This window comes from Terrapene carolina, unplaced genomic scaffold (assembly GCF_002925995.2).
Source record: "Terrapene carolina triunguis isolate 2854851 unplaced genomic scaffold, T_m_triunguis-2.0 Scaffold85, whole genome shotgun sequence".
Lineage (NCBI taxonomy): Eukaryota > Metazoa > Chordata > Testudines > Emydidae > Terrapene > Terrapene triunguis.
Genome location: NW_020664436.1, coordinates 35,646,722 through 35,674,470, shown reverse-complemented (window position 1 = coordinate 35,674,470; position 27,749 = coordinate 35,646,722). Strand labels below are relative to the sequence as shown.

Here is a 27,749-nt window from a genome sequence, read left to right as displayed (position 1 = left end):
TTTTTAATAAGAGTAAATGTTTGCCTTTCTTTTGAATAAAAGTATACCCCCATCTCTATCTGATCTCACATACACCACACTTTCACAGCATGTGCATGCTTTCGTTTTTTATTTCTGCATTACACTTGGACATTCAAATATATTAAGTCCACCGATTCATTGAAATATTTTTTTAAACTGTTGTTACTAGTCTTTTCTGTATTGACTGGATTTTTCATTGGTTATATTGTTGGCAGCAGTCCATGTCTGCTTGGCTGGAGGCCAGTTTAAACTCGGCAGGGTGAGCCCTATTGTTCAGCAGACTTGGATTTTGTTAAATTCTCTAACAGAAATATGTGTCAGGAGATTTACAGCTGTAAATTGGATCATGTCAGTGAGGTTGGGAACTCGCTCAATACAAAATTGAACATTTCGGCATGCCTGTTGCTAAATATGTTTATGCACACTTCCTCCTTGGGTTACAAAAAAAAAAAAGTTGTGAAAAAAGCTAGACCTGCTGAGCTGTGTCTTTAATGTATACAATTGGTACATTCTTTGATGTTTAGTGGTTTAAAAAAAATGTAACGGGTTTTGGTTTTACATATTGCACTGTTAATGGAAAGTCTGTTTTTTAAATTTTCTCTCTGTGTGTTGCAGGTAGTCAAATGCCACCTCAGCCTCCTGGTAGTCAATCAGAATCCAGCTCCCATCCTGCCTTGAGCCAATCACCAATGCCCCAAGATCGAGGTTTGTTAGATTTTATTTATTTATTTATTTATTTATTAGTTTATGCCAGATATACCTTTTGTTCTCAGAAGTTCATCAGCGTGGTGGAATTTCTCCAAGTTCGTTTCTCTCAGTAGAATAATGACAACCTTCATTTAAATAGACTGTGTGGGGTTCTTAATTCACTTGTGGGAAGAGTAAGTGAATAGGGGGATTTACCAAAACACAGTTGGATGCAAGCCTTTTTCAAAATACTGTAAATAGCAGTAATTGTAGAAGGATTCTGCTGCAAAGTCTTAATGTTCTTCAGAATCCAAATAAAATAAACTTTTATTATAAATATCTAACTTGGAATTTGATCTCTGTAGAATAGAAATATTATCTGCTTTATAGACCACAGTTTTCTCACTTTAGCAAAACTCTGATGTATCCCCTGTCTTTGGATGTAGGCCATGGCTGGTCTACAGCCTAACACTAGAAAGAAATTTAAAATCCCTTTACATTGAAAAGGAGGAGGGGGAAACAAGCTGGTAGGGTTGAGTGGTTCAAGATCCCAACCCGTCCACCCCTTACCTGCAAAAAGTGTTGGATCCTGTTCACAGTGTAGTGAAAAGTTGCCTAGCAACAACCCCATTCAAGCAGGGCTGTTGCTGGCTAGCAGAGGTTCACTCACCAATGTGGACAGGGTTTTTTCTCATTACAACTGTATTATAACCCCGCCACCCCAGGATAATAGTATATCACAGTTTCATAAAATGATTATAACAAAATAACTATGAAACCAGAGGTGCTGTCCACACTATGGTTGAAATGTGCTAGCAACAATTTTATAAAACCAACTTGCCAACTGAGATAATGACAGAATTGTGTTAAATGCCACCACTACAATAGTCTTGGTACTGAAGATATCCCAGATCCCATTCTGTGACTCCGCAAATACTTCTAGAAGTCTGTTTGCAGCTAGTGAAACCCATGGTTTAAGTGAGGACATAATGATGCATTCTGGGATATCGTCCAGGAAGTACTAAGAGGATTTCAGACAGAGATTGGAAAAGGTTAGTTAAAAAGTGTTTCTGTATTGAAGTGTGCCTCCTCCATGGGATGCTGATTAGCAGAGAACAGTTGTCGTGTTTACTTTACAGGTCACCTTTAAACACAATCCATTGCTGGCACCGGGCCTCAGTTCCACCATAAAAATTGTTTAGAGTGATCCATATGGTGGAGAAAGAACCGTTTCACTAGCCAGTACTAATGCAGTATATTGCATGTGATGGACTATCATAAAACAGTGGGATTGCATCAGCCAGGGGCTTCAGAGGCCCAAGCATCTCAAAAGATACGTGCGTTTCTTGATTGTGTCTCAGCATAGCATGTGGCACTGCCCAACAAAATGTATCTTTACAGTGTGGATATATTCTGTTTGCCAGAAGCTGAGAATGGGTGTGATTACCCGTTCTGTTCATTTCCTCCGGGGCACCTGGCAGTGGACGCTGTCGGAAGACAGGACACTGGGCTAGATGGACCTTTGATCTGACCCAGTATGGCTGATCTTATGATATATTATTAGGCTTCAAAGACTGGGTTAATGATGCGAAGGATGAGTGGGATGCTCTAACTTTGTTGTGTGGGTCAATCTCTTGATCACCTTTCTAGAGGGGAATTAGGTGGTACTCTGTGGTTGAAGTGCCCGGCCCGGGAAAGGTGGCGTGGGGTTGATCAAAATTGAAACAAGGGAGAAGACAGCTGCCAAAACTAAAAAGCCAAACTGGTAAACAGCAGTGGGGAAACCAGAATGTATAAACGAGGTTGAGTTGGCCTAGGTTTCTTCCCACTGCTGTCACACAAAAGGCTCTTCACAGATGCAAGTTGAACCTCGTGGTATATTTAAAAAAAACATATTTTAAAGCTGTAACTTCGGGATTTGTATTTTAATAACTTTTGCATTATGTTATGTGCAACGTGCTTTGTTTCTGTTTGATTATAAATTGAGGCTTCTAGCATGCTACACACAATCCATGTGACCCAACTTGTATAAAATGTCCGTTTGTTTCATGCAGCAGATATGAAATTTGTAACCAGCTAGGTTATATTGATTTTGCAGAACATGATCCCCAAAGCTTCTGTAAAGGCTATGCAGTACACACATAAACATGCATACATTCCCTTTTGTGCCCTATCATTGATTAGAGGCTCCTTTGAAATGGAAAACTCCACCTTTTAAAAAGGCTGTTACATTAGTTGATTCCTTTGCTTGCTTGAACTGATTTCCACTGACTTGGAGAGGGAAAGGAGGGGGAAAGGTGGGGCTCAAAGGGAACGTGCTTGTCAGTTACTGATAAAAACTGAGCAGAAAATCGTTGCCGCTGAAGACACCTGATCCGCAGGCATCTGTTACAGTAATTTAAACACTTGGCTCACTGATATGAATGATTTCCAGCAAAAAACACCGAGTGACCCTCCAATTTAGGATAAGGTGTTTTTGTTCCTTCTAGCACATCACCTAACTTTTCTTTCCTTGTTTAGATAAATGACTGAATGAACAAAGGGCTTCTAATGGCTTACTGAATGGAATCCCATACCCTCAACACTTGAAAAAAATATTATTAGTCAGATACACTGCAGCTTGATTGACAGGGTAGGATTTGAGCTACAGCACTTCTAAATCCTAAAGCCACACACTGAACCATTATGTTTACACTTAGTTATTTTATTTTGAAAGTGTTTGATAGTATTTTATCCTTCTTTCCATGGTTACTCAGCACCCAGCTGGGATTGCTCATGTTTGCCAGCCTAAGGCTGTACATCCCATACTGTAGAAGTACAGTATCAAGGAACCAGGGTTTTTTTTATATGTACTGCGTGTGTGTGTGTCTGTGTGTAATCTATGTTCATGTGCACAGTAATAGGAATTTCTACAGGTTTTGGATTTGCCAAGCCCTTCAAATTACTTTTTATGTCGTTTATTTCTTACTTTTTTTAGCAGTAGTGTAAAAAGTTGTCTGTATTTGCAAATGATTTTGAAAATCTTTCATATCATATCTGGTCCATAATTCCTTTGACCTGGTACGGTATCATTGGAAACATTTGGTTCATGCTACACACTTTCATTCATATTTGATGTCCTTCTGTTATTTAGATTTGATACACAGTCAATGGAACCTCTAAGGATTTTATCAAAATAAGTTGTTTTATATAAATGGTGCCACAAGAAATTACACAAAAGTGATTGCTTCATATCTTTTTGATGCAAAGTTTATAATATTTTTTTTTAGCTTGATGGGGCAAATTCAGTCTTCAGTCATACCACTGATTTTAGTAGAGTTACTCCAGATTGTACACTGGTCTCATTTTCTCCTCTTCCATACAATTAATTCAAAGTATTTTACAAACATTAATTATTTAAGCCTCACAATGCCTCCATATGGTAGTGAAGTAAGTAATATTGAACCTGCTTTTACAGATAGGTAAACTGAGATACTTGGAGGTTATAGTCAAAATTTTCAGAAGTATCCACTAATTCTGAGGTCTTCAATTTTTAGGTGCTTTAGTTTGAGAGGTGCTGAGCATCCAGTATTTCAGTAGAAGTCAGTAGGTATTGTGGATGTGCAGCACCTCTGAAAATCACGCCTTAGGTGTCTCGGATTGGACATACAAAAACTGACATATCCAAAATTAACAGACACTTTTTTGAAAATATGGCCTAAGGGATAGATTTTTAAAGCTCTTTATGCTCCTAATTCCCTTTGAAATCAATGGAAGTTAGCTAGGCATCTAAATACCTTTAACAATCTGTTTCTTGGTGACTTGTTCAAGGTCACAACATGAATTAATGCCAGAGCTGGGAATAGAATCTAAAAATCCTAATTATTCCCTGGCCTAAACACTAGATTACACTCCTTCCCTTATTATAGTATCCTGATCATTTTATTTATTTGTTTTACAAATACAAAAGTATATTTTACAATAAGGTCGAAATTTAACTTTTTTTTTACCTCAGAACAAATGAAAAGTTCTTTCCTGTATCCTAAAAAAGCCCACAAAACTCATCTTCTCCTATTTAAGTAAATTATTTTTTAAAATGCTCATCTGGGTTCAAAAATTGCATGCCAAGTTTCAGTCTTATTTATATTAAAATAGTAAATTGGGAACGTCTCAGAACCACTGAATGTAATGGAAACAGTAAATGACCACATACTCCTACTGTAGCATATGCTGTCATAATGGGGATACTTAAAGAAGCCTTATTTATTAGGGCAAATGAATATGGGTCAGAATAAATTTATAAAAAATCTTTAATTGTTTTCCCCTTATAATTTTCACAGCGGTGTATAGTTAAATATTCATGATAATGCTGATGATATGCTAAAGGTCTTGAAATAGATCTGGAGTCTCAGAATCAACACAGGTTATTTAACCCTTTTCATCTAATGCACCATCAGGGACTTGCTCAGTGAAATCCCAGAGCACTGGAATAATTAGAAGATCGTAATGAGGATTTAATTAGTCCTTGAGATATGCTGAAATAGGACCACTGAGAACTTTTCTGTTTGGACATGGATTGCAAGCAGAATTGATGCCAATGCAGTTGCTGTGATGTGCTGGAAAATGTATTCCGTTGCTGGAGGCAGTTTCATGGCACCATTCTGTGCCTGTCAGATCTGCATGGAAGATGCCCAGAGTGAGAGCTTCTGAAATTGTTGAACAGTAACCATCCTCTTCTCTTCTCCTCCTCCCAATATCTTTCTTGTCATCCTTCCCACTTCTAGGTTTATTTCTTTACATTGTTTACCTGCTCCAGCCTGTCGTGGGAGGGGGATGGTACTGTAGTATATTTTTTTTAAATCATATCACAAAGGAGAAAAATGGGTAACAAATAGGATCCAGGTGTTGTGCTGAGCAAAATCTGGATCTGTTTGACACAGCTGCGTGTAAGCATTATCTCCAAATCTAGTCCTTATTTAGTATTAGATCTTCACAGAAGTGATATTTATCAGTAGCTGCAATGTAGTAAATTTAAATGGCTTTTTGGCAGCAGAGATGTTATCCAGCAAGAGGTAGTAACAGATGGGATGTGAGCAGGCATTTTGATGTTTTCTTTGTGCTTCCCTACAAAAAACTAAACAGCAAACTGAATTTCTGTAAGTATAAACTGCAAATTTACTCATTAGATTTCATGAAGTTTTTGTTATCCCCTTTCAAGTTATTTTCTTTCCTCATATATATATATACTGTCACTACACAAACTTCACCATTATTTAATTTCTTATAATAAAAAATAAACATTTTTATTTGTTCAGATGGCATAGATTCCAGTTTGGGAATTTGTCCCTAAATTTCCTCCACAAATCCTGATATGGTTTAATACTGACATTTGATGATAGAGACTCTTTTCCCTGAAATCTATTTCTCATCTTTAAAAAAAGAAAAGAAAGAAACAAGAAGAAAAAATAGATCAAAGAACTCTGATTGCAACAAAAAAGATATGGTAGTTTGCTTTTAGATCTTAAAAAGCTTCCCCCCTCCTCCTTACATTTTTGCTCTCATTTGGGGATTTGGGATCTACTCAGAGCACAGAGGAGCCAAAGAATGAAATGATTCCTGTCATTAAAATTCTTCTGCTTGCCATGTTAACCATGACACCACTTAAGGTTAAATCAGACTTGGTAATAAGTTTACTTGATGTAGGCTGAAGTGTTTCAGGCTCTTAAAAGGGAAGGTGCTCAAGGCGTGCCCCAGAGTGCAAAACCACAGGTATGTTTGGGTGCCGTCTGCTTTCACCCCTTTCTCCAAGTGGGTGAGTGCAGCAGAGCTGCTCAAGCTGACATGCATGAACAGCATGCCAACGTGGAAAAAAATCTTCATGCCCAGCAACCTGCTACTAGGTGAATTATGGTCTGGACAACCAGAGAAGTGTTTCATGTAAGACACAGAGCAGATTTTAGCTGAAGCCATTACAGATTTTTAGAAGCAGTTATTCGTTATAAGGATGCCACATAAAAACAGTTTTTCTCAACTTGAATGCCATTACTGAACAGTCTCAGCGCTCTTCCTCCTCCCCCTTCTTCCAAAGGGGAGACACAAGCACATATAAAAGTGATCAAATAGTTGGCAGAATTGTGTTGGGGAAGCTTGTGCTGCACCTGGTTTCCTTGAGGATCAAATTCAGCCCGGGTGTAACTCCCGTTGAAGTGAAGATGGGTTTTACCGGCTTGCATTAGGGAAGAATTTGGCTCTCTATATGACTCTGGACAGGACTGTCACATTCGTGAGCACTTGTTTCACACACAACATTTAAGGGGAGAAAGGTCGTCATCAGTATGTCTGGTTGTTTTACCATTGCATTTTTTTCTGAAATGATGCAAGTTAGGGTGACCAGATGTCCCGATTTTATAGGGACAGTCCCAATTTTTGGGTCTTTTTCTTATATAGGCCTGTCCCGATTTTTCACGTTTGCTGTCTGGTCACCCTAGATGCAAGTCATATGAATAATATGGGGAGCTGGGTTGCACAGTCTCTGCTTTGGGCCATTAGAGTCTGAATGGCCTTTGGCCCGTTGCATAGCAAATGTTGAAGGGAGACTGTTGCTTTACTTGTTTTACAATATTTAAAGTGATGTACGATGCCAAACCAAGTTAATTCTTAAAGAATCCAAATGCCAGTTTCAGCAATGGATGGGCGTGGGCTTCAGATTGAATTTGGATATCAGACATATTTCCCTTACCAGCCAGCTTCAGCCTTGGAGTGAACTGATCAATTGTGGCATGATGCTAAATATACAGCAGTATTGTCTTTTTGCAAGAAGAATTGAAAGGGGCTGGAGTATGTTTTAGGAGAGATAATAAGCCACTTTCATAAACTTCACAACCACAGAAGTGGGGGTTCAGAGTAAATAATGAGACTGGTACAATCAAAACCTGGAACCAAATCTCCAGATAAATTTTGTTCACTACCAGCTGGTCATTGCTCTTTTCTTGCTGATGTTAAATATAGTTATACTTGAGAATGAATCTTTATTTCATCTTTTAAATTAAATTGGGAATTCTTTTTTTGAGGTTAGGGGAGGGGAATTGAATTAGTCTAAGAGAGTTTATACAGTTGCTAACACTGAGACTCCTCTACAGAAAAGTTTCCACTGACTTCATTAGACAGCCTCTGAATTCTCTGCCTCTGGGGTCTGGGAGTGAAATAAGCCACAACCAGTCATTGATGAAGAACTTGACAAAGTGGCAGTCGTCGTTCCTGTCACCAGGCTTACTGTAAAGTTACTGAGTCTGATCGCTATCCTTGGGACAGCTTCCTATCATAGCCTGTAACATCTGAGCTGCCTCTGGTCTGCCTATTGAGCAGCATTATAATTTCAAAGAGATTTGGTATTTACGTTACCTTAATTAACCTTTATACGAAGCCTCCCTAAAAATAATGAACGGCTAATCTAAGCTCCCTATTTCTTTTTAAGTCAATACATAAGTTATCTGAGATCTAAATAATATATTTAACAATAGCTTATATTTATTTAGGTCTTTTCATTCTAAAGGATACCAAATGGCTTTGCAAACTACAATATATGCATTTATCACTGAGGAGCTGCTGCCAGAAACAACAGTGTGAGGACAGGGACATTTTGGGGCCGAAGACAACAGGCTAATTTTTCATTTATGAAAAATGTCACATAACATTTTATGTCCATGTAAGACAGAAAGGACACACTACATATATTTATGGTTTTGTCCTCAAAACCCTGCATACTTCATGGAATTCAGTATATTTACCTCATAAGAAGGAAGTGCTAAGCAATCCAGTGGAGATTTGAACCTGAGTCTCCAGAACACTAAATTTTTTAGACCTGAAGTTCCAACCATAAAGCCTGCAGACCCTACAGATTAACACACTGAAAAATGCCCTTCCTTCCACTCTTTCATCTTTTATTTTCATAAGTATGCATGTTACGGGGGAAACAGACAAATGTCAGTTGTATAAAGCAGACAGACTCCTTGGCATTTTTCACATTGATGCTCAGATTCGTTTTTTTCGGGCCATGCTACCAAGTGAAATTATTGTGGATTTGTTTTCTAACTGCAGTTTACTGTTGTCCCACTTTCCAAAGCACCATGGCAAAAGGCATCATGTACCATGTGTGCTGCAATAATACATTGTTTGCATGTGAGATAGTGTATTAAGGGGCACATGAACAGTCGTCTTTGCCTCTGTCAGTGTGTCGAGGACTCCACAAATGTTTTTGCTTTTCTACCCTCAGTGCTGCACTTAAACTTTACATCAGAGAGCATTAGGCAAGAGTTGCATAAGGAAAGGTTGGATTTTTCTTCCCAAGCTACCATCTGGGTAATCTGTCTGACCCTTCCCCTGATTCCACTTTATCAATGATAGATTGTGTGAATTTCAAGGCTAGGCAGTAGCTGAGCAGGGCTGGGGGTGTGAAGAAATTTAAATATTATTGCATGCCATACCTAGACAGGGTTTTGTAATATCAGAGAAAGAACTGAGAGAGAGTCAGCCAGTTAACCTAAGAGCACAGCTGGTAGAACACTAGGGGGTCTGGGTTAAAGCCTTAGCTAGGTCATTAGTTTCCATCTTCCCCAAAGCTACTGGCATTGTCAAGAGAAACTGGCTGAAAAATAAACAATGAAGATATTGTAAGATATTAAAGCATAATAGGAAAATATTTTTTTTAAATAAATGCAACAGATCCAATATCCCCACCTCCCCCCAAATAGAATCTTGGCCTCTTTGTGAAGAGGAGCAATAGCTCTCGCTGTCTTTGCAGTAGGAGATGATTTTGCTAAGGTGGTGCGTTGTGTGACTATTATTTCACACATGCAAAGAAACATCTTTTGTTGAACTGGTGCAAAGAAACAAGGCAATCAGTCTGCAAATAATAGCAGATGCCAAGATGAAAATAAATTGTCCAGGTGCCAAAGAGAAAACATGTTGTGTGTTATTGTGGCCCAAAGAACCTTGAATGTTTTTAGTGGCATCCTGATGCACTTGTAGAAGAAGTTGAGGTTCATGATAGCTAATGAAACAGCTGAATGTAGAAATTTGATTTCTGCATAGTTGGTATGGCAGAAATAAAACATTTTTTCCCCAGAAAAGCTTTAGAATTGATTGTAGAATGAACGATGAGTCAGAGCTTACATCAACCCTGAGTATTTTTTCCCCCATAGAATTTTGAGATCCTCCAACATTTTTTAGAATACAGGAATTGATAGTTCATGAAGTGGAAGAAGATGTCTTTTTAGGGGCCATTAACTGAGCACACTGGCTTCACCATTGCTCTTTTGATTCTGTTTCTAATTGATTTTATAATGTTGCTACCCTTCAGTTCAGAGGATGGTACCACTTCTCAAATGTTTGTATGTAGTGTTCTATTAATCGTTTATTCGATCAAATACAAAAAAGGGTTTTGTGCCTCCTCTCTCCCTTAGGAAAGCAGCTCCTTTGAACCCCATTCAACATGCGCCCTGGCCCCTACTTTTAACTTTTAATAAAAATCTCTGTTCCTGGGCAAGTAAGAAAAATAAACAAAATCATGTGCAAAATGTGATTCTAACTGTGGTCTTTTACGTGGCTCAGGCTGTCACCCTGGGGCAGGAAGGGAGCTCCAGCTCCAGCCCGGCTGCTTCCCAGCTACCCTCTGAGCAGGGCTTCTGCCCAGGCTCCCAGCTCCCTGCTCAGAGCCTGACAGCTGCCCAGGCTCTACACACAGAGCTCTCCATTGGGTGGCTGCCGTGCTCCTGGTGGGGAGCAGGGAGACGAGAGCCTGGGGCGGGGGCAGCTGGGCTCTCAGAGGGGAGCTACACAGAGCTGAGAGCCCAGGCTCTCAAGTCCCCCACACCGCTCCTCTGAAGTCAATGGAAGCGCTCCTCATTAGGACGTGCACCACTGGCAGAAGGAGGGTAGAGAACCACCGCAGTAATTGCTGCAGTGGCTGTAAGCTGACCTATGTTAGGTTGACTTAAGTTTGTAGAGTAGACATGCCCTGAGTGTCATGTCCTGGAAGGAGGCTCTCCAGAGTCCAGACCAAGTATGAAACTTTGAAAGAATCCCTCTCAGATTTTAAAGGAGAACCCAGTACATACTAGGACTGCAGTTTGGAAATTGATTAGTGCTTGATAGATAGCCCTGGAATGTAGTCATATTCAGTAAATAAATAGTGATGGTGGGCATTGTACAAATATGTATTAGGCCTGGTCTACATTTAAAAGTTAGGTCAGCATAGCTATGGCTTTCAGGGGAAGTGAAAAATTCACACCCCTGAGCATCATAGATATTCCAACGTAATCCCCAGTGCAGGCATAGCTATGTCAATGGCTATGTCAGAGAGATGGATTACAACAAAGGAAAAACCCATTCTCTCACTGTAGGAAGCATCTACACTACGGCACTACAGTGCCATAACTGTGCTGCTGTAATGCCTGTAGTCTAGACATGGCCTAAGTGAGTCTGAGTGCATTAGTTCATGAAGTGTCTAGTAGCATGTTTATATACATATGTACATACATATGAAGAGAAAAAGTAAAATTGTAAATCTCTGTGATAAACGTTTCAGACACAAATAAGTATCAGTGATGTGTAGGATACTGTAAAAATGCCATTTACCTTTTCTAGCCCTTTCTGAAGGAAAAGAAAATTTTTCATTGTCAATAGCAAAGATTGTGTGTTTTATTTTTTGCATTTTACTAAATTTGTACCTAGCCAGTTTAAAACTTCACATGTATGCTTTATTTGAATGTACAAATGTATTTTATCTTAAGTTAATTTTATAGCTGTTAATAGGTAATCTGCTACAATTTCACTTGTTTCCTGCAAAATGCAAAGACAACTTTAAGGCCTTTATGGATTGTGTACTTAATAAAAAGATTATTTTTTAAAACAGAAATATGTAAATAAAAAAGTTCTATACATCTTAAAAATACAGCAGAATACACTTTATTCAGCTACTCTTTAAATAGCTCACCCTTACCAAATCCCACTTGCATATTTTCCTGTGGCAAGTAATTTCTTATTTTGATGGCTAGTAAAATATAATTTTTTCCACCATTACCATAAATACATTTTTTTTTGATGAACACATTTCCATGATGATTTTTTAAGGCTAAGCATGCGGTTGTTTTACAGAAGTTTCCTAAAAGAAGCGAACTTGTCACACAAACTGACACATCTGATGCAATCTAGTTATTTGACCACCCCATTCCCACTCAGATGTAACCGTAATGTAATCCGACTGCTCTTCTTTTAAAAAAAAAATCAAAAAACCTTTATCTTAAATCTAACTGTTTGAAAGAAAATGTATTTCTTTTTTTGTTTTGGTTATAAAATGAAGCTGAACACTTGTGGGAAAATGTGCAAGTAAGGAAAAATGAATGTATGCCAGCTGTTCCCTGCCACTCTTGATAAGATTCCTAAAATTGATGCATTTTTTTCTTTTTGGTGTGAGAACTTTAATTTCTTGATCATGAACCCATTTCCTTTCTAAGATATTTGGGCTTCCTGCAGATATTTGGAAGCAAGCTTGGACTTCTCCATGGAGCCATGGGAGCATGGCCATGTCTCAGAGAAATCCAGATCAGGACCCAATCCAGTCCTTCCCGTCCACATCAACAGTGGGACTGCAACACAACCTATTTCTCTCCAGAAATAGGCCTTAGGGGGCAGGATATCCCACTTCTAAGGGCATGGTTCTAACTCGTCTGAGACAGTTGGCAACAAAAGATAATGTAGCACAGATGCTCTCTCTGCATCTCCAGGCTCCATCACATCATAACTTCCTCCCCTCTCCAATCTCAAAAGATAACAAGAAACACCAAACCATCCTGAGAGAAATCTCACATCTTCTGAAACCAGGGGCAATAGAACCAGTCCCTCAGCTCGAAAGCTGATGAGGATTCCACTCCCTTTGCTTTGTGGTCAGACAAAGATTCGGGAGCTGTCCAGTTCAACCAAAACCAAAACCTCTAGAAACTGAACAAGAGGTCATTTGGGATGGAGACTCTTCCTTCCATTTTTGCTGCAGTCTCTTCAGGAGACCTTCCAATGTCAGTGGATGTGGAAGAAACGTATCTGCACATACCCATCAGGCACTGTCGCAAATCCTTCCTCCACATCACCTGTGAAAACCATCACTACCAATACAAATCATAGCCTTTTAGTGTGTCCACCATAGCCAGGATGATCAAGAAGGTATTAGGAGTGATAATAGCCTGGCTGAGGAATCTTTTTAGCCAGTGCAACATTTGGGAAGTTAACCGTGTCATATAGATTAAAAGGTCCATTGTGAATAGGAAGGCTGTGTACTTTATTTGCTTACTGGATATAGAAGTGGGTTTACTATCTTTATAATAAAAGACTTATAGTGCAGCTAGTACAGAATGTTTCATTGAAATGGATCCCAGGAGTGTGATACAGGTGGTGTCTGTTGGAAATATTAACATTTATTTCATGCCAACTATTATGTTAGGATTTAAATTAGTTACAGTTATGTCCTCTGACCACAGATTTTTTGTAATAAGTTTTGTGTGTGTAGTAAAGTAACTATTTTACAATGTAGGAGTCTGTCTCAAAACAGAGCTGAACTCACATAAATTTTCCCTGTCTGGAAGTACGGAAGTTCCCAATCGGTATTACCCTGTCTTCAAGGCATCTCTTTTGACCTTGACTACTGTGATTTTTCTTGCCACACTACAGTGTATATGTTTTGCTTCCTCTAGAGGGCTCACAAACTATTTAAAGGGATACAATCCAATTCCTCACACTACAATAATAATTTATTAAATGTTCAATACTTTGACACACTTGGTATCTCACAGTGGGGAAAATATGCTTACAGTTAGGGCCACTGCCCCTTTTTTTGCCTCTTCTTTTCACCAAACTCCTTTCTCTGTTTCTCTCCCACTTCCTTATCTTTGTAGCTCTCCTTCTTTCTTTCTTCTGCATTTCCTTCCCTGCAGCAACTTCCAGTTTCCCAATACTAATCTATGGGCTTCATTTTTATCCTCCTCCATTCCACCACTAATACAAGCAATGGCGTAATATTCTTAGCTCTTTAAATCTGACATTTAAGGTGTCATTAGGCTTTAGCGTTAACCCTCTCCGCCCAATTAGATTAATGGAGAGAAGAGGAAACAGACACCTTTCAGAGCTTTTGTGTCTGATCTCTCCGGTCTCAGAAGACAACACTGCTTGAGTTTATATTCCGTTTGCATTTGGAAGGTTTTGTTTGCAATCATGAAGGACAGAAACTTACTCTTATTTTTTTTCATGAACACTTACATTCTGCAGAATCTGAATATGGCATGCGGGCAGCATCAACACATCCAGCAGGCTGGATCTAGCATTTTATACTGTGCTGTAGAATCTGAAAATGCTCTCTCTCCACTGCAGTAAAATTGCCAGTTTAAACTGTCTAATCCCACAGAGTATTGACTGAAAAGTGTCTGCAGTACTTGAGGAAAAAATAACAAAAGATCTTTTGTTTTTTATTTGGATATCTTCATATTCTTGCTGCCTAACATTTGTATTTGAACAGTAACTTTTATTCAAATACAACTTCAAGGCCTAATATGCTTTTGCCTCACTATATGTAATTCTATTTGTGCTTGAAGAGTAGTGAAAAAACTCTGTTACTCAAAACTTTCTCTATAATGTTGAGTTGAGGGGACTTTTTTTTCAGGCAAATGTAAAGACAGATCTTAACAAGCAAACAGGACAGGTAAGAAATTACCTTTCCTCACAAAAACAGAGAATGACTTGCTGTCTCCTCAGCACATCATCAGAGTTAAAAGCAGAACTGAAGACTCTCAGAGAAAAAACCCTGCAAAACTAGTAACTGTGTACAGACATTTGATGGGCTGCATTTTATAAGATTTTTCCCTTTTTTTTTAATTATTTGAAAAATAAAAGTTCCATGGAATCCCCTCTCTTCCCTCCCATTTTGTGGGGTTACTACTATGACTTTATAGGGCTGTTGATTTTTAATGAATTTTACTAGACCTCTGATTGTAACTTGAACTATATATCAAAAATATGAATCATTAATACTTTTCATTTATGGAGGGAAAAGAAAAAAGTATGCAGTTCACGTGTTGATGACAATATAGATGCCTCTAAATTGGTGGAATAAGGATCTGGAGAATGGATGAGGACCTTTAGGCATACTTTATTTATGACTGCTACATCCTGCTCCTCATGTCAGTGATGTTTGGAGCTCTTATAAGTGGCACAGGTAATAGAAGTATTGATGGAAATGCCACATTACTGGACAAAAAAGCGCTGTATTCTGGTAGAAAACAGTCAGATGCTAACCTCCTACATAATGATCCCTCTTCCTCCCCTCCCATGGTGAATTTAGTTATTTTTATTACAGTGAACAGAATTGCTGTTAATTCTATTTCTGGAGACTTTCAGTTTTTGAAATTGTCTTTCAATTTAATTAAAATAAAATAAGTAGGACTCCACCGCCCTTCTTTGGAAAATAAAAATTTGTGAGCCATATCTCCTGACTTTGGAATTTGAGTCAACTTCTTTGCTGACTGCAATGGCGTTATGCCAGCAAAGATTTTGACTCATTGTCTCTGGTTCTGTTTGTTTTCTGATGATGTGAGCAATTACAGCTGTCTGTTGAAAATGATTGAAAAAGTTTCTTCTTAAGGAAGGGATCCCTTAAAGAGAAAATATAAATGTCTTCAGAAATATGAAAGTGGAAGTTCTGTATTTACATTTTTGTTTTGCTATTTATCTCTCTTTAGGTTTTATGGCAGGCATACAAAGGAACCCACAAATATCCCAATATGGACCTCAACAGACTGGGCCTTCCATGTCACCACATCCTTCACCTGGAGGTCAAATGCATCCTGGGATTGGTAGTTTCCAGCAGAGTAATTCAAGTGGTACTTATGGGCCTCAGATGAGCCAGTATGGACCACAAGGTAATATAACAAACAAACCATGAGACATGCTGTTAAACTGTAAGGTAAAAAACTAATAATTTTGTGGAAAACTGTTATTCAAAGAATGCCTTTTTTTAAAAGGACTCAATGACACACCTTTTGTTTTAAAATAATTGCAAAAACTTCTTTAGCTAACATCATATTCAAAATGTTATTAGCAGTCTTTATATTCTTTAATTTCTCAGTAAAATTCACTAGCTTATGGCACTTGAGTTAAAACTTTTTGTTTTGCGTTATTATACTGAGGCTAAGCATGAGGCGAGAGATTATTTGACATTAAAAGATAATTTGAGGACATACATTGAGTTGTTTTCCAGTGTTGCCTCATCTGACTTGGTGACTGAAGAGAAAACTGGACATATATATAAAAATAAAATAATCCAAAACAGGCCAAGACACAATGTTAGACGCTTCGTAAATTTTAAAGTAGGGTTAAGTCTGCTTGAGTTGAAACTTTACCAGTTATTTCCTAGAGAGGTAGAAGCACTAATGGCCATTTATTTTTATTTTCCATTTAGACTAATAATGGACAGTATTGCTAATTAAATCTGTGCAAAACCTAGGAGTTTCACTTCACTTTGGCTTGAGGAAACATTTTAATTGGTTAAATCTGTGTGGTTTACACCCTTCCAACTCTGTTTGGAGTTTCAGGTTTGAATGAACACACAATTTCAAACAAAATTAATCTGAAACTGTCATGGGTGCTCCATGATTTTTCAAAAATGGTTATCAGTGTTTTAGTAAGTTAGTTAGCTGATTCACTTACCACTGTAGGATACAAATCACCGAGACCCACTGATCTGTATAGGTTCAAATTTTTCCAGTATTTCCTTAATTGCTTTTTGTCATCAGCTACAGTATTGATAATGGTCTTAATTACTTCCTAATTGTCCATATCTCTTCCTGTTTTTGATTTGTTACTTTCCTGTCTCCTTTGAATGGAAATTGAAGATTTCATGGTATGTTTGTAGGAGTAAGAGTTTGTCCTGTGTCAGAACATAAGCTGGCCAAATGTTTGTCCTTGTCCAAAATTTGCCTACTCGCCAGTGTTGGGTATCTCACTGTACACCACTTAGCTAGCCCCCATTAGCCAAGAGATGACAGCATTTCAGCACTGAATGTGCGTATTGATGAAGCCGTTATTAATTATTCTTTATTATTTTAATAATTTACTCTGTCTAAGTAGATTGCTGTCTTCACTGGTTTGGTTTTCTGGCCAAGGGAGTAGCTTCTTCTCGATTAACACCACTGTCTCTCTGTAAATGTGCCACCATAAAATACACATGGAGTATTGGATCTGTAATGCTGCCTGGCCCATTCTTTTGGAGGCCAGGCCTGTCATCCCTAGGATGTGCTTGAGTTCTACCAACTCAGGGAACAAGCATCACAAAACTGGTCCCAAAACAGGACTTCCCTTGATATGTGGAGCCCCGAGGCCAGTTGAAATGTTGTAGTAACTGTGGTCTATTAATGAGTATCATAATACAGTAGTTACTGTGGGAATGTAGTATTGAGTTCTAATGTATATGGTTTGTGAATTTTAACTAACCCTTCAAATTGAGAGAGAGAGCGAGAGATTGGTCCTTTTATTTTGCTTGTTTGACAGAACTGTTGAGGGATTTAAAAAAAAAAGAGAAGAAACAAATTCTACCCCTGAACATTTAATGCACACAACCTTGAACTAGTCTGTTGCTTCATCTTTAATGGATAACCTTTAAAGTATGCATCTGTTTAGAGATTTAATGAATTTCCAGCGAAACCATTGAATATACAGGGACAGTATTTCCTTTCAAATTGGATCAAAAAGCTTGTCTGTTTCAGCAAGTTCTTCCCATTGCTTGTTTACTGAAAATAGCTATTCTATTGAAAAAGGTCTGTATCTTGATCCAGGAAATTCTGTAGAGGGCTCATCAGAATGCTGTTGGAAGTGAGTTCTAACGAGGATGATTTTAGTATTCTGACTTCTATCAGAATTAAGCCCTCTCCTTGTTTTGTTTTGGTGGCTCTTCTCACCCCACAGAAAATCCCCTTCTCATTAATCCCTATGATACATTTGTTGTAGTGCTCTGAACAAAAGACTAGGAGCCAAGAACTCCTGAATTCTAATTCTAGCTCTGCTGCTGATTCCCTCTTTCAACTTGGGCAAGTCAATTAATTTCTCTGATTCAGTTTCCTTAACTGTAAAATGGGGATAATAATGCCTCACAGGGATGTGTGAAGATTAATTAGTTATGTCCAATTTACTGGTGCCTTCCTTTTGTTTGTAAAGCATTTTGTAGTTGTAAAATGTTGTAGTAGTGCTTCTGTTTTCTGAACAGCGAGCAGCTAGCTTAAGTGGTAAAACTCCAGTGGATTTATTATGTACCATCATGACTTCCAGCCACATTGATACTGTTGAGATTCCAGACCATGGAAATAGTTGGTCTGTGCAGTAAAACATTAGCTGAATGAATCCACGCTGATTGAATGGAAAGATTTTTATACTAAATCAATGCATTTAAGTAACATGCCAAATATTACTTTATTTTTCTCTTAGTTCAGCAGTTTTTTCGCCTCTCTTTGTAGATGAAAGTGTCTATGTAATGATTTTATGGGTCATGGTCAAAAGAAACGGCTATTAAAATGTGAACTTGGGGGCAGTAGGGGAATGAGCATTAACAAGTAGTTTCAAAAGGGCTTGGTGAATAGTGTGATGGATGTAAAGTGTGTTTCTCTGTCAGATCCTAGAGGGGACTGGTGATCCCATCCTCTGGCAATTGTAAAATTAGTACATTGAAGACTTTGTGTTGTATGGGTGACAAAGGGAGAAGAGAACATGAAATTTGTCACCATGTTGTTTGACCATTATGAAACATTGGCATGAATGTTATAATTATATTAAATATTCACAAAAATCACTAATCATAATGTGTCTTGGGCCTTATCCAATATATTTTTAGTTCGAATTCTTATTTAAGTTTTATCTTTTAATAGACAACTCTTCATTTTTTAATGAGCATAACTTGTACTTTCCTCTCTAACACTTACTCGCTAACATCTGATACATTATGAATATTGTAAAAAGAACAGGAGTACTTGTGGCACCTTAGAGACTAACAAATTTATTAGAGCATAAGCTTTCGTGGGCTACAACCCACTTCTTCGGATGCATACGAAAGCTTATGCTCTAATAAATTTGTTAGTCTCTAAGGTGCCACAAGTACTCCTGTTCTTTTTGCGGATACAGACTAACACGGCTGCTACTCTGAAACCTATGAATATTGTGACAGAGATCTGTATAAAAGCCCATTCTGGCTCAAAAAGTCAAAAAATCACTTTTTTTTAATTATAGCTTTGTTAAATATTTCTTTCAGTTACCAAATGTACATATACAAAGACCGAACAAACAATAAATTAACATTGAAAGGGTGCACTTTACAGCATTATAACACTTCGGAAATAAGAACCTCAAAAGTTACAGTCAGAACCTTTTACATTGCCCACAAATATACTTACAATTAAGAATATACGACAGTGTTGCTCCACTTGTCTTTCAAGTGTCAAAATATAAATCTTTTTTTTTAATTCATTTTAGCCTTCATCCAGCAAAGCACTTAAGCCCATGCTTAATTTTAATCACACTAGTAGTCCCATTTAACTCAATCAGACGTCTTGTGTACTTGATAAGCATATGCTAAAGTGCTTTGCTAGATCGAGTGCCTTAATTTACGTTTTCTTTGTCAGTCACGGACCAGTCCTGCAAACCCTTTCTCAAGGGAATAGTCCTTACTCTGCAATAGAATAAAAATTACTCCTGTGAGTTAGGGTTTGCAGAAGTTAGCCTCCAACTATAGAGTAAAAATTATCTGAGCTGTTTATGGTCAGTTTCACTTGGTTGTCATGCAGTTTCACAGCAATAGTGAACTCTCTCTGACTGGTCCAAGACTGTGGGACAAATTCCCACAGAAATAAAACCATCACAAACCTCACCACCTTATGCTCCAAATTTAAGGCGCACTTCTTCAACCCTGCTTTTGCTAATATACAGACATAGCACAGAGTACATATATTACATTTTTGAAAAATACGAAAAAAATCCTCAACACCATTTTTCTTGCCCACCCCAAAGAAAGAAACACTTAAACTGTATGTAAGCTGTCTTTTTGTTCTGTGTTGTAAAACGGCTCGTACAATGGGGTCCAAGTCAATGACTAGTGCTCCTATGTGCTACTGAATACAAATAAAAAATAATTGTTATTGTAATGGATGTTAGTCACTTCTCTTAATGCTCTTCTGGAAGGTTCTTAGATACTTAGCTATTAGGGCCATAGAAGAACCAGCATAGAATAGAGCCCATCTGGGCATATTAAGGATGAGATTTTTCCGAAGTGCAGAGTTTACCTAACTCTGCTCCCATTTAAGTCAGTAGTAAAACTCTCATTGACTTTAGTGCAGTGGTGGGCAACCTGTGGCCCTTCCGGGTAATCCGCTGGTTGGCCACAAGACAATTTGTTTACATTGACCATCTGCAGGCACGGCCGCCCACAGCTCCCAGTGGTCGCTGTTTGCCGTTCCCAGCCAATGGGAGCTGCGGGAATTGGCGGCCAGAATGTCCCTGTGGCCTGCGTCGCTTCCTGCAGCTCCCATTGGCCGGGAACAGCGAACCGCGGCCACTAGGAGCTGTGGGTGGCCATGCCTGCGGACGTCAGCGAAATGTCTCGCGGCCCGCTAGCAGATTACTCTGATGGGCCGCAGGTTGCCCACCGCTGCTTTAGTATATTAGGCCAATACTGAATGCTATTGAAATCCCACCCGAAATCTTAAAATACAAACAGACAAACAAAAAAACACTCTTCATTTAATTTAAAAAATATAACATTAGTAACTATTAATACTATGTTTTGTAATTTCTTTTTTAAGTAAAAACTAAGGCTCCAGTTCTACAAATGAGTGTTTGCAGGTTGGCTCCTAAACATGAGGACTCTGCCACTTAAGAGCGTCCCCTAATCAGAAATACTTGTAATGGGATTTAACATAATAGCCTTTTTAATAACTTATTCATTTAAATAAGGGCCTCTTTTTAAAATTCCTGAAATCTATATTTATCCAATTGAAAAAAGGCACCACTACAGTTTGATGGATAAATGGGAGCGTAGACAATTTTAAAAACATTTGTAGGGATATTATTTTTAATACTGTGAATCTGACCTCCACCTATAAAGCAAGGAAACTTACAGTCAGTTCTGAAACTTCCCTCTTCACTCCTCTCTAATTGCCTAGAAACTGCAGGGTATCAGACCCCTAAGTGCAGGTACATACTGTGGTTCATGCACAGCAATGCCTGAGCAGAGTGGTGAGTTTGGGACATAAGTTTCAACCTTTGGCCGGTTGTCAGTGTCTTCGTGTTTTTATTGTCTGTCTTCCCTTTTTTTAACTCCAATTATCATTTTACAAGTAACTTTGATTGCTTCCTCTTCCATTTGAGACTCCAAACTTCTGGATTCTATTCTAATTTGCTTGGGTGAGCTGGAATCGAAAATCCATTGGATGCAGCGGGGAGGGGTTGCTCACTAGTATTCCAGAGCTGCTGTGCCAGGCTTGTACCCACTTGAAAAGTGTGGGCTCTTGGACTTGGCTGCCTGACACGTCCAGCTGATGTGGGCTGGCCCAGCATCTGCTGCATTCTTTGTGTTTAATGCTGCATCTATCTGTTTTCTGTCAAAGCCACTGCCAGCAAATTACTAATCTATTAGAGAAACATGGAAATAAGATTGCACTTTTCAGTCCTGGATTTTTCTCTTCTATTTTGTTTGGCTTTTATTTTTCCTTTTTTGTGGTTTGGGGAAGGTATAAGAATAGCGGGTACTTGAGGTATTGAGGAAATGTTTAGCAAAAAAATAAAAACCTGTGGAAAAAACATTGAAACGTTTCCTTTCTGAAAGGATATCATTTCCCTGTACTCTTGGACTTGGATCCCTGGAGATGAATGATTTTAACTGAGCCAACGTGTGTTTATGGAGAAGATTCCTCTGTTTTTGTGTGTGGTGCTCAGTCTCCATAAACCAAAGGGAAAAAAAGGAAAATTAGAAATATTCTGTCCCTGATGCAAAATAGTCTCAAAATAATAATGTCATCAGTGTCTGTTCCTCCATGTTTGCTGCTGAATTATATTTTGTAGACCTTAGTTGATTAAAGACAGAAAAAAATTAGGAATTCAGGACAAAATTCAACCCTGGCATAAGCTGGAATGACAGTAACTGTCATTGACTTCCGTGGGAGTAATACCTGCTTACATAAGGGCTGAATTTGCTCCTCATTGGAAGGTACCTTATGTACAGTGTGAATGTAATATATATATATTAATATGCTGTACTCTGTGTATGTATATGTGTTCACTCAACCCTGTTGCATAAATATATCTACCAAGCAGTCTTAAGACCAGAGCAACAGGCTGAGTTGTGTGTTACTAGTTCAAAGGTAAGCGGAGCTATGGAAAGCTCTAATGAGCACTCATTTGGGGGCCATATATTTGGATTGAAGAGGTTTGGCTGGAAGAGGCATCAATAACAGGACCTCTTCAAGACTAGAAATGGTCAGTTGACAATGGCTATGACTAGAAGAGGATAGGGAATAACAGGGCACAGTGTTTAGAGTACAGCTAAATCTGGACACTTTCATCTCTGCTAAACCACATTGTGGGGATCCTTCTGTGAAACAACCACGCATAGATACTGGGTTTCTAAAACAAGAGTAACGTGTTATTTCATTTCCTTCGAAAGCATAGGTCACATATGTTTCCACTGTAGAGAGCTTGTAACTGAATGAGTCAGTTAAAAGTGGCTGGGGGGCGGGGGAAGAGAACTATGCACAGTAAAATGGCATGAATATATGAATTAATTACACACAGTCAGATGCTGCACTAATATATTTCTTTTCAATATAAACAGGAGGGGATGGAGGACTCCTTGTATTCTATCCGTTTCTCTTTCTGGTAGCTTGAGGGGTGAGGCGAGAGATGTCTTATTTCTCCATTTCAGAGGAAGACCTCACTGGCTGTACCATTTAAATAAGCGTGGGAATATTGAGGAAGAGTCAGAATATTCCACTCTGTGTTATCCCATGGGGGGGAATTGAGCTGTATTTCTACTAAGTTGGGTGTGACGAGAAAAGAAATTGCAAAGCAGCTAAGCAATCCAGGGAAATGTGGGGTTTTATATACTTCTTTAAACGTCTTTTCTGTCAAATCTCCCTTCCTCTCTTTTCCTTCTTATGCTCTTTGTTTTTTGTTTGGTTGGTTGGTTGGTTTTGTTTTTGTTGTTGTCGTTGTTGGGTTTTTTAAGTAAGATTCTGTTCCAGAAAAGTTAGTACTTAAATTTGAAGAAAAAGGTAAAACACGTTGACTTGGGTAATGTTCAGGATTCTTTAGGAAATGTTTGTAAAGTAATCTGAGTATGTAAAGTGTTGGGTTAAATACTAAGGCCTTGGCTACACTCAGGACTTCCCAGCGCTGCCGCTCTCTCGCAGCACTGTATGTACTCCACCTCTCCGAGGGGCGCAGCATGCAGCGCTGCGAGCGAGCGTGCAGTGCTGCAGGCACTGATTACACTGGTGCTTTACAGCGCTGTACTCGCTGCGCTCGGGGTGGGCGTTTTCACACCCCTGAGCACAGCAAGTTGCAGCACTGTACAGCTCCAGTGTAGCCAAGGCCTAAGTATTATTGTCCCTCTTGTAGCCATGAAAGACTCCAAATGAAGACAGAGGTGTTGGTGCTTTGGTGTAATCATGTGTTTGAGCTTCCCTGTCCAGTTCATTGGATACTTGGTATATTTAGCATGTGGTACACTTATATGTTTTTGGTGGACAACTATTAATCTTTCAGTGTTTTACAACCTGGGCGTCAAACCCCACCTTTCATGTACTGAATACAGTCCACAGAACCGGAAGCAATACTCTGCATCATAGAGAAACACAAACTGGGGGAGGGGGAGGGGCGTTATGAGCCTCCACCGATGTTTATGCATGCTGCAGCTAGAATATGGACCAACAGGAGGAGAAAGTTCCAATGTGAAAATTGAAACACTGGGAAGCAAAAAGAAACGTTGTGGACACAGAGCTCTACTAGGGTAAAAAGGGACTTCTGAAAGGGAAGGGAAAGATTCCTAAAGTCCTAGCATCACGGGTCAGCACTGGCACAACTGTATTGTAAATTCACACTGTGGTTAGGAGCAGAACCTTTGGGAGCAGGGCTCCAATGAGAAAATTTTGGTGCTGGAATTACAGAAGGATGAAATCTCTGAGGATATAAAATGAGCAAAAATAAAAGGCATTTATGTAAGAAAAGAATTTATATAAGGAATTTCTTTAACCCTAGGCATCTCTTCAATGCACAAAACATTTTTGATCAATTGTTAACCCTTTAGATGCAGTGTGTTTCTGTATTCATATCATCCTATGCATTTATACGGCTATCAGTCTGGAAAATACCAGTATTCTAAGGGTTAATAGAAATTCTGACTCATGTCCTGTGTTACTCACATTATTTGACTACCTAAAGAATTTTCCAGCAGGCAACTTGCTAAATGGAAACATCAGATGAAAAGTTTTATGTTTTTCTCTGTGTTTGTTGTTTTGTTTAGGAAACTACTCCAGACCGTCAACATACAGTGGAGTGCCTAACACAAGTTACAGTGGCCCAGGACCCGGCATGGGTATAAATGCCAATAGTCAGATGCATGGACAGGGGCCAAGCCAGCCATGTGGTACCATGCCCCTGGGACGGATGCCATCAGCTGGGATGCAAAGTAGACCATTTCCTGGAAACATGGGCAGTATGACCCCCAATTCTCCTGGCATGTCTCTGCAGGGAGGCCCTGGGATGGGCCCACCCATGCCAACTGTGAACCGTAAGGCACAGGAGGCAGCTGCTGCAGTGATGCAGGCTGCTGCAAACTCCGCTCAGAGCAGGTATGCATCCAAGCGAAAGGATTTTAAACAAGTAGAAACTTGGTATTATTTCAGAAACTTCTACAGTAACAGTTATGTAGATGTGTGTGTTAATTTATATATGCTCTAGTTATATGTCCTATACATATATGGGTAACAAAGAATGTGAAAGAACAATCTTAAATGTAAGAGAAAGTACAGTACAGCTATATGTTGTGTGAACTGGCCTTACAAGGAGAGGACTTGCCATTTACAATATGATTCCTGGCACTATAGGCTGTTAGAACAGGAAATCCCACAGGGCTATGGTGACATCAAGAGCCAAAAACAAGCTCTTACAATTTAAAATGGAGAATTGTAATATTTGAATTGGAACCCTGTAGCTATCTTAGGGCCAGATTGTGTCCTTGGCTGTGTGCCTGTGCTGGGGAGTAATGGGGCACAAGGCTCCCCTTACTTTCCGGTGCTTCCTATCCATATTGTAGGTAACAGCACTAGGGGAGAGCCATTTCTATGGGGCCATTACTCCCACTCCCAAGCAGGCATGCAGGCAGGGATGGGGAGTGGGGCGGAGCCTTGTCTCCTCCCTAACGCACGGGCCAGTAGAGCTGAGCTGGCATGGAACGAGAAGCAAGCTGCACCAGATATAAACTGGAGGAAATTACTTCCACCCACCTGCAAGGGGGGAATTGGGGACGACTGTGACTCTGAGTCACAATCTGGTTTCTTGTCTGCTCCTGAGGGCAGCGCAGCTACACCCTGCCACTTGTTCATGGCTTGTGGCAAAGCCACAAATTAGCCCTTGGGTATTTTTAAGGAGCCTAAGTGCCTATAGTGAAGTGGTTTTTTCCTCAGAACATCTTCATATAAGGAATGTATATGTTTCACTGAATTGAAACAAATAGTGACTGATACTTTTATTGTTTCACCATAAAAAAGGAGTTTCATTATATCTGAGGTTACTACAAGCTCATTCCCCTCTTGTGTATGAAAGTTTTTATGCATGTGTATATTAAGCGCACATAAGCGCACACACAGAGGCACATATGCATGTATAGGCCTTTTTAAAATTCTAGGATACATTATACAACGGTATTTGGAAGTTGGAGGTGCAGGTAATTCTAAGGCACAATGTCAAAAGGAAATAGGAAGCTAATGCATTTAGGTACATGTTGCTTTCTTGTTTGGTGCTTTTGGAGTGCAGGTGGCTCCTACTGTTAAGTGTTAGTAAAACTTTTAAAACAATAATAAAGTCACTGTTTTCACATTCCCTTTTAGTAAAATAAATCACACTCCCTTTCAGCAAAATAGCCTAGACCCTTGCAGAGGTCTGTGGACCAGCAGGCTCTGGTTGGCTTGATTGTTTTCACGGACCTATTGAGTAAGATTTACAAAGTCTGGTTCTATCTGTCTGGTTTAGGATATAATCTGGTAGGTCAGGCTAGAAGGAATAAATTAGCCATTGTTGCAACTGCAGGAGCATTTTCTTTATAATAATACAAGTGGGTGGACAAAGAAAAAATCAAAATCATGTTGTTTTTTTAATTAAAAGGAAAAGAATTGATTGTAATAAATGGAAAGTATATGGTGGTGATTTGCCTTATACTTTGAGTATAGAGCCTGGTGTTTGATTAAAAACTAAGATAATTAATTCCTGCTCCCACCTCACGCCTCCCTCCCGAATCAGTTTGGTAGACTTGCTTTCAGTTTCTAGCTTTGCCTGGTCAATAATGCACCATTTCAAAGCCTTTTCATCACGTTGCCAATTTGAGTGATCCAACACCTGTAGGGAGGACTATGCAGTCATCAGGTCTTTACCGCAAAAGGAACATATACAAGCTACAAATTGGGTGAAACCTGTCAATCCTTTCTTATTCCTAAGGATTGGAAGCACGACATTTCTCTCCTTGATCCCAGGTTAAGTGTATGGGAGACAGCATTGTTGCTTTTGGCCTTAATTCTGCAAGCCCTCCATACTTACATATGGAAGGAATGTAGTTGACAGGGTGATTCATACTTGTGATACAGAACAAATCCAAAGAAGCTGTTCTTTTGTTCTGCTTTAGGCCACCATACATTAGGTCGCCTGCTTATCCCAGCCAGTCTGGGGCTGGCGGACGCCCCATGTTTTCTTCACAGCACCCCAACTATGGCAACGCTCAGGCTCCCATGATGCACCAGCCTGACCAGTACGGGTAGGTAGCAATATAAACTGGACTTGCTGTGGGACCTTAGCAGTTTTTTTTAATGTTTATGAACATGCCATCTGGCTGCTGAAGGAATACAAAAATCAAGAGAAAGAACTTCAAATATTTGCATCATAGAGGGTTTTTTTGTTCTTTTGTTTTTGTTTTTACTAACTCCACTGTGACAATATGATGAAAATCTGCATGTCACTCACTCACACACACCCTGCATGGCTTTTGGCATGGCTCTGTTTCCTTCATGCCTGAGAGGGAAATGAAGAACTTCATCACTGAAAAAGAATGAAACCCACCCCACCACACACTCCAGGGGTCATTTCTCCCCCATTGTTGTCGTTGTTTTGTTTAGGAACATTGCTTACATGACTGTGATGTTGTAGTTGTTGGCATTACTACCATTTCAGTGAGCTACTCTCACATAATACAACAACCCCTTTTTGACAGGAGACTTATTTTAAAAGTGATGACAAGATTCATTAATGGGACTTACAAAAGGTTTCATTATGTCATGACTGAGAGAGTGTGTGTTTGAAAGATATCTGCTAGTCCCTCCCTACCGAGGAGTTTTAAACATGCTGGAGTGTCCAATATGAAACATTAGCTTGAAACATGGCTAATGTTTTTCCATCAGAATTCTTCATGCTGTGATTTCTGCAGCATTGTTACAAATCACAGTGTCGGGGGTGAGGGAGGAGGCAGGAAATATGCACAAACCTGCTTCCAGCACAGTCTTTGATCTTCCACAGTGCCAGACTTCATCTTAGTTTCAAGTGTCATGGAATTCCCTCCATGACGTTATCTCCATTACTGACCAATAGGAAGTCTCGAGACCCATGTTGCCAGAGCCTTCCCAGTCATCAGCAAGTTTCAATTTCAGTTTTCCATGAACTGTATATTGTTTACATAGCCACACACACACACACACACACACACACACACACACACACACACACAC

General features: G+C 39.2%; 1 protein-coding gene across 8 annotated transcripts in view; it reads left to right on the top strand.

Moving 5' to 3' along the window:
- The window catches only part of ARID1B (AT-rich interaction domain 1B), a 402,254-nt gene that overhangs the window by 298,180 nt on the left and 76,325 nt on the right, over positions 1 to 27,749 (top strand). For 4 of the 8 annotated variants that reach the window (XM_024214019.2, XM_024214017.2, XM_029911039.1 and 1 more), the window contains 4 exons: positions 637 to 726; positions 15,468 to 15,647; positions 24,284 to 24,611; positions 26,657 to 26,785. In XM_024214019.2, the coding sequence (XP_024069787.2) occupies positions 637 to 726; positions 15,468 to 15,647; positions 24,284 to 24,611; positions 26,657 to 26,785 (727 nt within the window). The remainder of the gene's footprint in view (positions 1 to 636; positions 727 to 15,467; positions 15,648 to 24,283; positions 24,612 to 26,656; positions 26,786 to 27,749) is intronic. The other 4 variants (XM_024214024.2, XM_024214022.2, XM_024214023.2 and 1 more) reach the window with 1 other exon arrangement.